The 12,102-nt window shown below is 46.5% G+C and overlaps 1 protein-coding gene across 1 annotated transcript in view; it reads right to left on the minus strand.

Moving 5' to 3' along the window:
* Positions 1-7,099: 7,099 nt before the first annotated feature.
* Positions 7,100-12,102, minus strand: part of CADPS (Ca++-dependent secretion activator) — a 145,466-nt gene continuing 140,463 nt past the window's right edge. Inside the window, exons 27-28 of the mRNA XM_009707883.1 lie at positions 10,249-10,353; positions 7,100-8,439 (exon numbers count right to left, since the gene is read on the minus strand). Coding sequence (XP_009706185.1) covers positions 8,260-8,439; positions 10,249-10,353 — 285 coding nt within the window. The 3' untranslated portion in view covers positions 7,100-8,259. The remainder of the gene's footprint in view (positions 8,440-10,248; positions 10,354-12,102) is intronic.

Below are 12,102 nucleotides of genomic sequence, written 5' to 3' on the forward strand. Positions count from 1 at the left end.
GTTTGGCCAGAGTTCGGTTGCAGCGGTCAGAGACATACACTTTTTGAACAAATTAGTGAGCAACGAACGGGGAAATCAGGAAAGTTTGGGGCTGGGGTGAAGAGGGGGTTGTTACCCGTTTGAGTGCTTCCCATTACCCCTTTGAAACCATGGTACCTCCTGTAACGGGAGCAGTACCAACGCCTCAGTAGCCCACGGGCAGTGCCTCTCATCCTGCAGGGCCCTTCGGGTCGGTGGGGTGACCCCGCTGCCACCTCACCTAACGGGGACTGCGACGACTGCACCTGGGGCAGGGGCAGTGCACAGCGAGGCCACCTGGGCTGGAGCAGAGGCGTTGAGTCCCTCCAGACTATTTTTCCAGCCCGTTCACTGAGTTATGCACACATTACTGCGTATACGTAGGCGGATAATTTTAATTTATTTTTTTAGTGGTTTGGGTTTTGGTTTTTTTTTTTTTTTTGATATAATGAAACTACTACTGGCACTGCACGGATCCCAGACCAAATGCAGTTAGTGGGATTTTGGAAGCACACTGGCCCAGAGTCCTTGCATGGCTGTGCTGGTTGAATTTGTCAGTGATGGCAGGGGTAACATTGACATTTTTAACCCGAGTCTAATTTTAAGAGTTGGTATCTGACCCGCTCCTAAAGCTGTTTGAAATTTAGCCCCACTGCAGAGCAACCGGGAGGGCACCGTGGCAGGAGCTGCACAGAGTGCCTCGATGGCAATCAAACTGGCTTATGTAATTCTAAAAATGGCAACTCCGTACTTGCCACATCTCTTTCTGTCTATGCGGAGAGTCCTGCAGAGCTGCCAAACAGAAGCAATTGAATGAACTCTTTTCTCGGCTCATTCCTCCTTCCGCAGCTCGGAGAAAGTGAGCCAGAGCCTATTCTAGTTTGCCTGTCAACAGGAATGGTAACTAGCGGCTCGATCCCAGCCAGGCTTTATGCCCCAAAAACACTGCCTGCCTGTCAGGGGTGGAGAGAGACATCATGGGTGAAGTCTCATTCCTGGTGCGAGACCGGTCTGGCCCAGGAGGCAGTCGAGGAGTTGATGGAGTCCACAGCGTGTCCAAAGTCAACCTGGCCGGTAAGGCAAGCAAGAAATTGTTGAAGGGGTGAGCTGCTGTTTTTCCATCCTTATTGTCGGAAATAATCTTTCTTCATGTTGCAGTAAAGGAGCAATGCTGCATTTCATTTCTGAATGCTGAAACTGAAAGATGTCCCTTCCTAATGTTTTGAAATGTTGTACTTTTTTGTTTTGAAAGAGTGGGAGCTTTTAAATTTTTCTGGTTTTGTGGGTTTTTTTCCCCTTATTTTCTATTTAGGAGAAAAGGTGGGAGGAAGTAGAGAAGGAGAATATAATGGGGGGATGGCCTTGTTCTCACTTTCCTACTGAAAACGTTTCAGAAAAAGGAGCAAAAAGCAGCGAAAATGGGTAAAAACCCACTTCAGTTTTGTGTTCCTATTCCTTCCCTTTTTTGCTTGACAGAACGATGGCCAAAAAAATAAGTGGGACAAACTCCACGTGTTTTGAATTATTCTCCCCTTAATGAGATAGAAAAACATCTCATTTTCAAAATTACTTGCTTTTTCAATGAACAAAATCAAATAGAGAAGAACCTTTCCAAAGCAAATCTTTCCACCGTCTTTTTGCAACTCACTCCAACAACACTGGTGTTGACCAGTCTTTCTGGCTGTGCCGCACGTTACCTTGGTCGAGATTTGTATTTGCCCTCGTTTGAACTGTTGTCGCAGATGTCTCCATCCACTGCAGAGTCAGACTCCACGGGATGCAAGGTACCGAGGTGAGAGTGGACGGCAGCACGTTACCTCCTTCCTTCGGGGCACGCGGGACCGGCTGGGCTGCAGCATCCCTGTCCCTGGTGGTGGTGGCTAAGTTGGAGACAGGCTGGCAGGACTCCCAGATTGACTGGTGAAACTGCTGCTGTGCCACTTGGGCACAAGAAGAGCGATGATTTCACCCCAGGAAACGTGATCTAGAAGAACCACTAAAAATCCCCCCAACAATCAGAGCCCAAAAATCCAGACCTTGTTATTGCAGGAAAAAACTTCAATGCACGACCTAAGTATTCCCTGAATGTTCAAGAACACCCACAAATTCTGTAAAAATAGCTGGTAATTTATTTATTTGATTTAATTATGAGCCTAGCTTGTGATTTTGGGGTGGGGTGGAGCTGGAGTTAGTGATGCTGAAAAACCAATTTAGAGAAAATCCCAGGCGAGTCATCAGCTTTGGGGAGCAGGGGAGCTGCTTGGGCTCTTCCTTACAAAACGCAGAGCATTGCAGAACCCTCCAAGGGCTCTGAGACTTCTTGGGAGAGGAGGACCCCACTGGGGTAACCGTTCCTCCCCAGGGAGCTATAGGCCTTTGGCCCCGCAGTCCATGGATGAGGCTGGTGTTTCACGGCCATGGCCAGTATGTGTTAGAGGGACTGGCTCATCTCTTCCTGTTTACACACCTGTATTGACCAAGGGGAGATCTGTCGTGGTGAGCATTAGCTGCCCCTCGGCAGGTTATCCTTCCCATCCCCGTTGAGCTATGCTACGGGGTGACCCCCAGCACTGGTGAACGTGGCTATGGGACATGTTCTTGTCCCTTACATGAGGGTCCAGGTGGGCTTGGAGGCTGTGGTGTGCTCTGCCTCTGATGTACGTCACAAACCCAAACCCACAATCTTTGCTCTTTTAACTGGAGAGAAAAAAACCTTCCCGGTTACCAGAGTTCACCACCACGTTCAGTTCAAGCCTTTGAGCTATTTCTCTTCTCTTTCCTCCCTTCCAGTGCCTGCTTCTCCTCTCCAGCTGACAGCCTGGGACAGCCCCCCGAGATCAGCTGCTTGTGGAGCTCTCTCTGCCGAAAGCAGTCCTAAATGGTGTGGCCTTTGTTCCCCCCAGCTGTCGTATCCTCCGGGATCTGCAACAAGTCCTCCTTTTACAGACCCCATCTTGACAGTCCCCAATCTGATCTGACCACCTGGTTTGTTTTTGAATCGAGCACTTGAGTCATAACATTTCTGTTTATTTCCACAACTGTATTCCTTGCATAGGAAATGAGCCAAGATGGTCTAAAGAGGGGAGAGCGAAGCATGTCGTGGTTGTAATTGCTTTTGCTCTCCCAATATCAAATTTTACAGTATAATCAAAATCTTATTTTTGTACTACTGGACTCTGTTATTGACTTAATCTTCTTAAGTGCTCCTATTATTCCAGTGATTTCATCGTTGCATGTTGATTTTAATCTTTTGATCTCCATATTAGCTACTGCCTGCAACTAATTTGTTGCTCAGTGTTTTTCTTTGTTTTGACCTGTGAGGCATTTTCCTCATGGCACACAACTCTGCTGGCAGATTGCATATAATCTCTGCACTTTTTTTCTCCCATATTTTGCATAGTTACAACAAATGCAGATTTACAACTTGAAATGGAATATGTATCTTTTAGAAAGGCTGAGCAAAATATCACTTCAGCTTTAGCTCAAGAGCCTAAACGTGCTCGAATAAAGGAAATACCTCTTGAATACAGCTCACCGGGGAGAGGTGTCATGCAGGCTTTTTAGTCCAACAAGTTCAGAATGGGTGGCAACTGCAATAATTGTAACTTATATGCAGTCAGGGATCAAAGAGTTTCTGAAAACATTGCTAGACCTAAGATGAAGAAGGCTGGGTTTTTTGTGAATGGTTTAAGGGACTCTCCTAGCTGGACTCAGCTTGACGCAGCAGTGGCTCTGTTGAGTTGTGACACCATGGAGCAGGTTTTTGAACAAGCAGTGGTGACGGTGGTGGTACTGTGGAGTCGTGAACTTCACAGACAAAGTGCAGAGGTTGAAATATGGCTCAGCTGCGTTTTGGATGGCCATTAGACGACTACTTTTTCCCTTGGTAGTTGATGGTTTAACCTGTGCCGATTTATCAGGCGCTTTGTTTGCTTTAGCTTTTTCTTTTAAAGCTTAGAGAAGTAATTTTTGCCTTAGGTTTGCTGTGACTTTCTTAAAAAGAACACAGCCTGAACATTGACAAAATCATCTTTGCTTTGCTGCGTGCCTGTTTATGGTTCTGAACACAAATTGTTTTCTAATATTTTTGACGTTTTGGTCACTAGAGAGGCAGAAAAGCAATTTCTAAGATGCCCGTGGGCCAGGAGACATGCATTACAGCAGAGGGGAAAGAATCTGTTAGTTGCTGAAATATAAAACAAATTGGATGAACAGCTGCTGACACTTGTCAGTCAAATAGTTGATAGCATTTTCAGTCTCCATGCCACATGCTTTAAGTAAGTCTGTCAAAAAAAGGATATTTTCGCTGGACTTCCCTGTAAATATGAGAGAAGTTTTGGCCTGATCTATCATTTAAAATTTTGCTGGCAGAAGAATGAAATTTTCTTTTTCCCCAAAACTGATTGACATAACTGTACTGGCAGATTCTTCATCTAGGTGCAGTTGTACTGGCAGAAAGTCCTTTGACTGTTGGAGCTTGTTCCATCGCAGCAATGGGTTGAAGTGAAACCAGCAGCAGACCTTTGCATTCCCTGGCTGGGTTTGCCAGGGTGATCCCGTCTGTCAGCAAGCCCTTTTAGATGCTGCCTGAGGTGCAGCTTTGCTCTGCGGGAACCTGAGTCCTGTCCAAAGCGTAGTCCTTTAGCCAGGAGGGCTTTAAACTGGGATTTACATTTCTCAGACAAAAGCAAACCCTTTTGGATTCACCATTCCTGCAGGATTAACCCAAGGTGGCACTTCCTGCGCCTGGTACCATGGTGCAGCACTCATACAGGACAGGGTTGAGCTGCCGGCACCCACGTAACCATTTGCAAGGTTGAAGGCAGTGGAGATCAGGGTACGAAGTGCTCCTTTGCTCAGCCACAGGCTGCAGGCTCTGGAGTGGGAGGTTAAATTCTACTTTGCAGCATTGCTTATACATGAGCTCTTCTCCCCGCTCACGCTAAAGGATGTAACTTCAAGCTCATCATTTGGGTCCAGACTCCTTAAAAGAAGTAATCTGGCTAATGCTTCATTGTTTTGAATGTGTGGTCAAACCTGACGTATCCTCGGGGTTGTTGTGGAGCCTCTGAGGTGCTTTACTGGGGTTTGAGGAGACGCAAAAAGCTGTCATGGGCTATAGGGTCATTGCTAATGGCAGAGAAACTCAGACAAGGGTGTCCATCACCGCTGTTTAAGGGAGGCACCTATGTGTGTTAGTGATACACAGCCAAGGATCATCTCCTGAAGGCTGCGCCCACGCTCTTTCATTCAAAAAACTGAGCAGGGCTCACTATTTTGAAAGGTGGCAGGTGGAAGTGGGCTGTGTTTTTACCCAATAAATATTTCATGGTAAAAAAAAAAAAAAAAAGGGAGACATTTCCAGAGCAGAACCAATCTGTTTCTCCAGCTCTGCTCTGCCTGACTGGGAGCAGAGCTACAAATTTGGGCGTCCTCCAATGTTCTTTGCTACCAGCCTGGTGACCACCCCAGGGAAGGCTTTCCCAGTGCCTCCTCTTGGAGCTGCTGCCCTTCATATAAATATTTGGGACAGCTAAGGGAGAGGATGAAGAGGGCACGAGCACACGTATGCATCAGTATGTGTATGGCTCTCAAGTGGATCTCAGCGACCTAGAAAGAAGGGACCATGTGGTGCTTGCACTTTGTCCATTGCTTTATGTCTTGTGAGACTTATTTTGCCAGGCAAGTCCCGTGAGGGCTTGAGGCTGCGATTGAAGCCTCCAAGCATGATGAGTTTAAGATATAGACAGTTTTTGTATGCGTCCCAGTGACAGACCTGCAGAGGCACCTGAACTGGTTTTGGTAGACTCAGTATGACTTAAACACTCAACTGCTACCTCGGTTCCTCTGGGGATTTAGGACCAAGCACTTGCACAGCTGGAGGGTGGGTAGGAAGGAGGAGGAGCTTCCTGTGTTGGTGGCCACAAGGCCACGTTCCTGTCTAAGTTCTCAGAGGTGGCTTTTCCTGGCAACACTTCCCTCTATCAGCATCATGGAGCAAGACAAAAACCAAGGAGTGGTCTGCTGGGCTACAGTCAGGGTTCAAAACTTGCCTGTCCTAGTGCATCAAATGGCTTATCAACACGTAAATGGTGCTAAATATGCATGCCTGCCACCCACTCCTAAAGTAAAGACCCTGCTGATGTCCCCGTTCCAAGGGGGGGTAGCGTACGCAGGTCACCACGCGTAGGTGGGTGTTGAACATGTAGGGCCTGGCCATCCCGATGGGGCTGCAGAGCACCTCCAGAGCCAGGTGCTGAACTCTGCCACAGAGGGAAGGGACCCAAAAGTCCAGATGAATGTGCTCCAGGCTCCATAACTATCCCAGCCCCATTTGGGACTCAACACTCCCTTCGCAGGCTGTTCCCAGAGGTCCTCGCCTGCTCCCCTATGTCCAGGGAGTGTCTCATGGTTCTTGGGCACTGGAAGACGGTTTAGTTTAATGGTTCATTATGTCAGGTATGTTCATCCAGGTGGGACATTTTTCCAACATTTGTATCTCTTTTACTTGTGGGTGGTGAACATTCGTCCTCATGCCCTAGGGTGGCAACAGGTTGCTGTGCTTGGGGGTGAAGGACATCAGCTCTTCTGCTTCTGTTGCAAATGACTGAAACCTCGGCTAGCAGGAGTAATTTTCGGTTTGAATTGGCTGATGGGAGGGAGAGACTGCAAAACCTCGCAGAAAACTCCCAACCTAACATGCTTTCCATCAAACCAGCCTGCCTTTTAATTTCAGCTAGGGGTCTTGCCCCCTGCCATGTGTTTGCAAGTGCCCTGCAGGCTGCTGCAACTGGCTGCTTTGGGAGAAGTTAAAATACAAACTGAGGCCTTTTGGTGGAAGGTAAGTGTCAGGCAAGGCTGATGACTGCATAACAACGGGGGGGCTGTACCACAGCAGACCATCAATTAGGTGTCCAGAGACAAATCATAGGACGTAGAGTGCAGATAACGGTGGAAACCACTGCAGAGGTGATGGCAGAAATGCCCTTGGACCTGGGGAACAGACAGTGTGGTCCCACCCTGACCTTGGGGAGCAAATCAGGAAACCATCTTCTTAATTAATAAACTGTAAAAACACCCATGAGAAAAGAAAATGCCTTTATTCTGAGAGGTGGGGGCTCTTACATCTCAGCTTGTAATTTTTTTTTTTCTAAGGCAGACATAAAAAGACTCCATAATTTATTCTTAGGACATCTGAATAGTTATTTATTGAGAAGCCACAGTTCTCACACTTTTACAACTGTCGGCTTGTATAAGGCAAAAAAAGCAAGATGGATCACTATTTTACACAGAAAGTAAGAGCTCTGGAGGGGGAAACTGATGGACATGCAGTTACTGGTCAAAATGCAATGTACATGACATATATAAAAAACATTGTGAAACAGAGGAATTGTAAATTATGGTTACAATCTACTGAAATAAATATTCAATATATTATTATAAACACATTTGTATAGTCTAAGATTGTAAATAAAGTTGTCTTTGTACATACACGGTTATTTGAAATTTAAACAAAAATGTAACATTTAGAGGAGCAAACGTCAACATAAAACAACTGCTTTGGACTTGTAATGTGGCATGATATATCCATAATGATAGGATTAATCTGGTGTGGCAATTAGAATGACTAATCCTTTGGGATGTAGCCTCTATGGAGTTAACTGCATATTGAAAGGAAGAACCTGGTACATTAACAAGGATGCAGAATGATTCAAACGGCTGTCTGGGTTTGTTTGTTTTCTGGTTTTTAAATGAACAGAGAGAACAAAAAAATCATTTGTAATTGCCTCGTTCTTCTTTTAAAAACAAAGCTGTTTTTTCATTAATTTTAAGCAGTTGGCATCCACAGAAGAGAAACAAAGAAATGAAAGGACTCGATTCACTCATCTTCACAACAATTTACCATCAATGTATATACAGTACATTAATGAAGCATTGTTTAAACTTTAATTATAACAGGGACACACCTAGCATGTTTTCTATGTAGTTTTTTCCATTAACAGTATTAAACAATGGTGCTCCATATTGCTTATGAACATATAGATATGAAATTAGGAAACAGATGAATCAAAGAGAGGTGCTAATCTTATTACCACACAGCTAACATGGCATTTGTATTGGTAAACTTCTCATGGGCATTTAGAGCTGACATAAAAATTCCTAATGTGGCTAACTGAGTTACAGACGAGGTACATGCATGGATACCAGGCGACCCCCAGCCGGTCCTCTGGGCCAGCTTCCCTAGTCGTCCTCTTCATCTTCCTCATCGCTGTCCTTCATGGTGATCCCCTGGAGCCCTCCGCCTTCGCTGACCGACGCCGTGGCCTCCTCTACCGTCAGCCGGTTCCGAATGGTCTCGTAGGTTTTGCTGTTTAAGGTGGAGTCCAGCACGCCTTGCAATCGGAAATCCCGGTACGTTTTCTAAAGCGGGGAGAGGCACGAAGGAAGGAGGAGAGAGCACAGAGGTCAGGGCCGGCACCGGCTCCCCCGCTTCGCCACAGGAGCTAGCCCGTGCCCCCGTGCCCGCGGTTTGGGACCACTAATGGAAGAGGCTGCGACACCAGGGAAATCCCACCCCCGGGGATGTTTTGCATCGCGCCAGGCAGCACAGAGGCCGCAGGGGAGGGCATCTCTGCTGGCCACCGCTCTGCCGTGGGAGATGTCCCTTTAGGGTGCCTTGGGCAACAACTTAGGGCTCTGCGGCTCCGGCCCTGCCTTGGGGGCCTGCAGCGTGGCCGGGCCGTGTGGCTGCATGCAGGCTTCAAAGCAGGGACGTACTGGGGGCTGCTCAGGGCAGCTTTGCGTATGGTAGATTGGGGTCTAAAAAAGACATCGAGGCAACAGATAAGGGCTCTGCTCCAACTAACTTCCCTTGCTTCTGGATGCATTTGTCCTGCCTGTAATGTCAGTTATTTTTCTTCACGCAGCAAAACGCTTATCGCCCGTAACCACAGACGTGATTACACATTCCCGGAATGCTCCGTATTAAACAATCCTACCTACAGTATTGGGATTAAATAAACTAAATCCAGGATACCGGAGAAAATTGTTGATGTATAGACATAAGCACACGGCATGTGTTCCTTAAATCTCTCTTTCTTCACCTAATTCTGAAACTGGAGTTGTATTTCCATGGTTAACTATATTTTCCTTGTTACTACAATTAATATCTCTCATTTGAATTTACATCTAAAAACTTCTCGACTCTGTGAGATAAAACTCTGGCCTTGTAGTTCATTTAATTCTGCTCTGTGCTTTGCACGGAAACTATTTAATGTTTTCCTATTCAGAAAGTCCTTGGATTTCTTGTAGCTGCTTCTGAATGTAATATTGGTATAAATAAAGCACAAGGAAGAAAGCTTTCCTCAACTAGCTGACAAGCAGAAATAATTTGTCTGTGCCTGTTGTTTTCAGTTATGAAAAGCACATTTAATACATTTCAGTTTTAATTTATTCATGCCTTCAATGTGTTCACTGCACACAAGACCATAAACATTATAAAATACTAGACCAAAAAGCATTAGATAGAACCTAAAATGATCAAAAATATATTTACCCCCTTCTGTGATCTTATTATTTCATGTAAACCACTGTGATTTCACACTGAAATAATTATCATTAGTCCAAGGCACGCATGCACACACACACATATACACATACACGTGCACGCAAGGAAAAAAATGTTACTTTCAGGGTATGTTATCTGACCTTTGTGATCTCTTAGAGTTGATTATATACACCCATTGTAAAAGAAACCACTTCAATTAACTATGAGAACAATCCTCATTTTCATTCTGACAATAATCACAAGCCACAGCTGGGCTTAAATATTTCTAGTAAAACAGTGTTAAAACTTTTGGTTTGAGTTAACCCATTTTAACACTGGAGTTCGTTGGTGTGATCAACAACTTTGGCCACAAAAAGACTAATTTTGGTGCACTGACTGTACAGGTAGGGCCAAATAGCAATAGAGTTTCCCCTTTTTCATGCAAGCAGACACTTTGTTCTTTTTTGTACACCTGTATTTTGCATCTATATGCATTTCAAGTTCCTGTTTATCCTTCGCTACATGCCATACACACAAGTACCTTAAGTTTAAAGAATTTTAATGAACGGCTTCAGTTATTTACCCGTGACAGTTTGCCTAAGAGAACATGCTGCACACATGCAGGCATCCATACATGCTCCTTCCGACAGCAAGCTGGTATTGAAAACACATCGGATGATTACCTTTACTATCCTAATGAGAGTTTTCAGTTGGTAAATGTGAAGCTGCAGGTCCATGCGGTCTGTCAGCCAGGTGCAGACAACATTCATCGAGCTGGTGTACCATTGCTGCAAGAGAGACAGGACTTCTCCAGCAACCACGCTAGGGCTGCGTGCTGTGCCCCGACGAACGCAGGCTGCACCCAGCACACGCTCAGCACCAACCTTTCCCACTTGCCAGCCTGTTCATGGGGTACGACAGACTTAGAGGGGGAGACAGGCACCCTCCTCTACACAGAATTTCCATGCATGAGCTTTTGAATTTTCATAATAACAACAACAAACTTATTAGGAGGCGTGACGGCCACCAGCAATGCCACAAGGTTTTTGTAATCTGATTTTGCCATTGACGGGACTTGACAGCAGTGGTGTGTGTTTGGCCCAATCCGTTTTTTTTTATAACCCCTTCCCCCCGCCCCCTCCGACCCCGCAGCGAGAGCACAGTCCTGCCTTTAAGTGTGTGTCAGACCCACACTCAAGCTACTTACCGTCTTAAAAGTCAACCATAAAGAGCCATGGGGTGAGTCTGGTTCCCTGACTGCAAGCAGAGGGGAGGCTCGTGTGAGTAAGGATGCTGGTGTAAGCACCTACAGGCGCCTGCCCGGGAAATGCTTTGCTTTCACCTTCACAAATACAAAAGATGGAAAAGCAGCAAAGAAATGAGCTTGTTTCAAGCTGCTGAACTCACAGGGCCCCTCCAGGGCCTGAAATTTTGCTGCTTAGCTGTGACAAAAAGCTTGCAGCTGTGTGGCAGCAGCCTGCCAGCCCGGCAGTGCAGGAAGTCTCCGGTGGGCCGTGGATCAGTGCCCCGCTCACGCAGGGCTGACATTGCACGTCTGACGCCACACAGACAAGCAGCGAGCCCTCGAGAGGAGGAAAAGCAGGGGCTGTGGTGGCAGGGGTGGTGGTGGGGAATCACAAAACCTCCCCACGGAGCTCAGCACAACGGTTGATTACAAAGTGGTCTGCATACAGAAACCCATCACGCCTCTGTAATGCACAGTCACACCCTTCTCTCGCAATCTCTCTCACACACACGCATCTCAAAACCTACACTGCAGACCAGCTGCAATTAATGTAGAACCAGTTAAAGATAAAAAAAAAACAAACATCAGACCAGATTATAAAAACCCTGAGCGAGCACCATCCAGGTTAGTCTGAAATGCAGCTCCCTCCCAACTACCCTAAAACACTGCACGCAGGTATTATTGCCTCCCTTCACTGCACCTTTGGGTGGGGGGTCTCTGATGCAGAAACGTGCCCTCTTCCCTCTAGTTGCTGAAGCTGCCAGCCCAGCAGGTGACTGGAGACAACTGAATATTCTGTAATTGCAAAACTGAGGCTGACAACTTGTTACCCTTCACCCTTCAACACCGGCGGAGAGGCCAGCGCTGCCCGTGAGCACGGTGCGGACGGTGCTGTGAGATGCGTGGCTCCGACACCATACACTGTCACTGGGTAGGGCTTAGCTGGCAGCACCGGGGCCCGCAGACACTGCTGTCCTGGAGCACTCACAAACTGGCACAAGGTTCACCAAAACAAAGGAGTCCAAGCTAAACCAGCCCAGCACCACAAAAAATGCAGACTCAACACACATTATCGAACTATATGGTCATGCACCTGGGAGTGGATACCCTCCACCAGGAGCAGGCAGCAGAGGTTAGGTGTGATGCACGGGGAAGGGTTTCCCCTCGCCATGTCAATGAAGATGTTCCTGTACTTCTATTTCTATGCCACCTCTTAATAAAATGGAGGGAATAAAGGGATAGATGAGTCACCAAAGAAATGGCACATGGTGAGCTCTTGCTTGATGCTTAC

The sequence above is a fragment of the Cariama cristata genome, unplaced genomic scaffold, assembly GCF_000690535.1.
Source record: "Cariama cristata isolate BGI_N322 unplaced genomic scaffold, ASM69053v1 scaffold6619, whole genome shotgun sequence".
NCBI classification, from domain to species: Eukaryota; Metazoa; Chordata; class Aves; order Cariamiformes; family Cariamidae; genus Cariama; species Cariama cristata.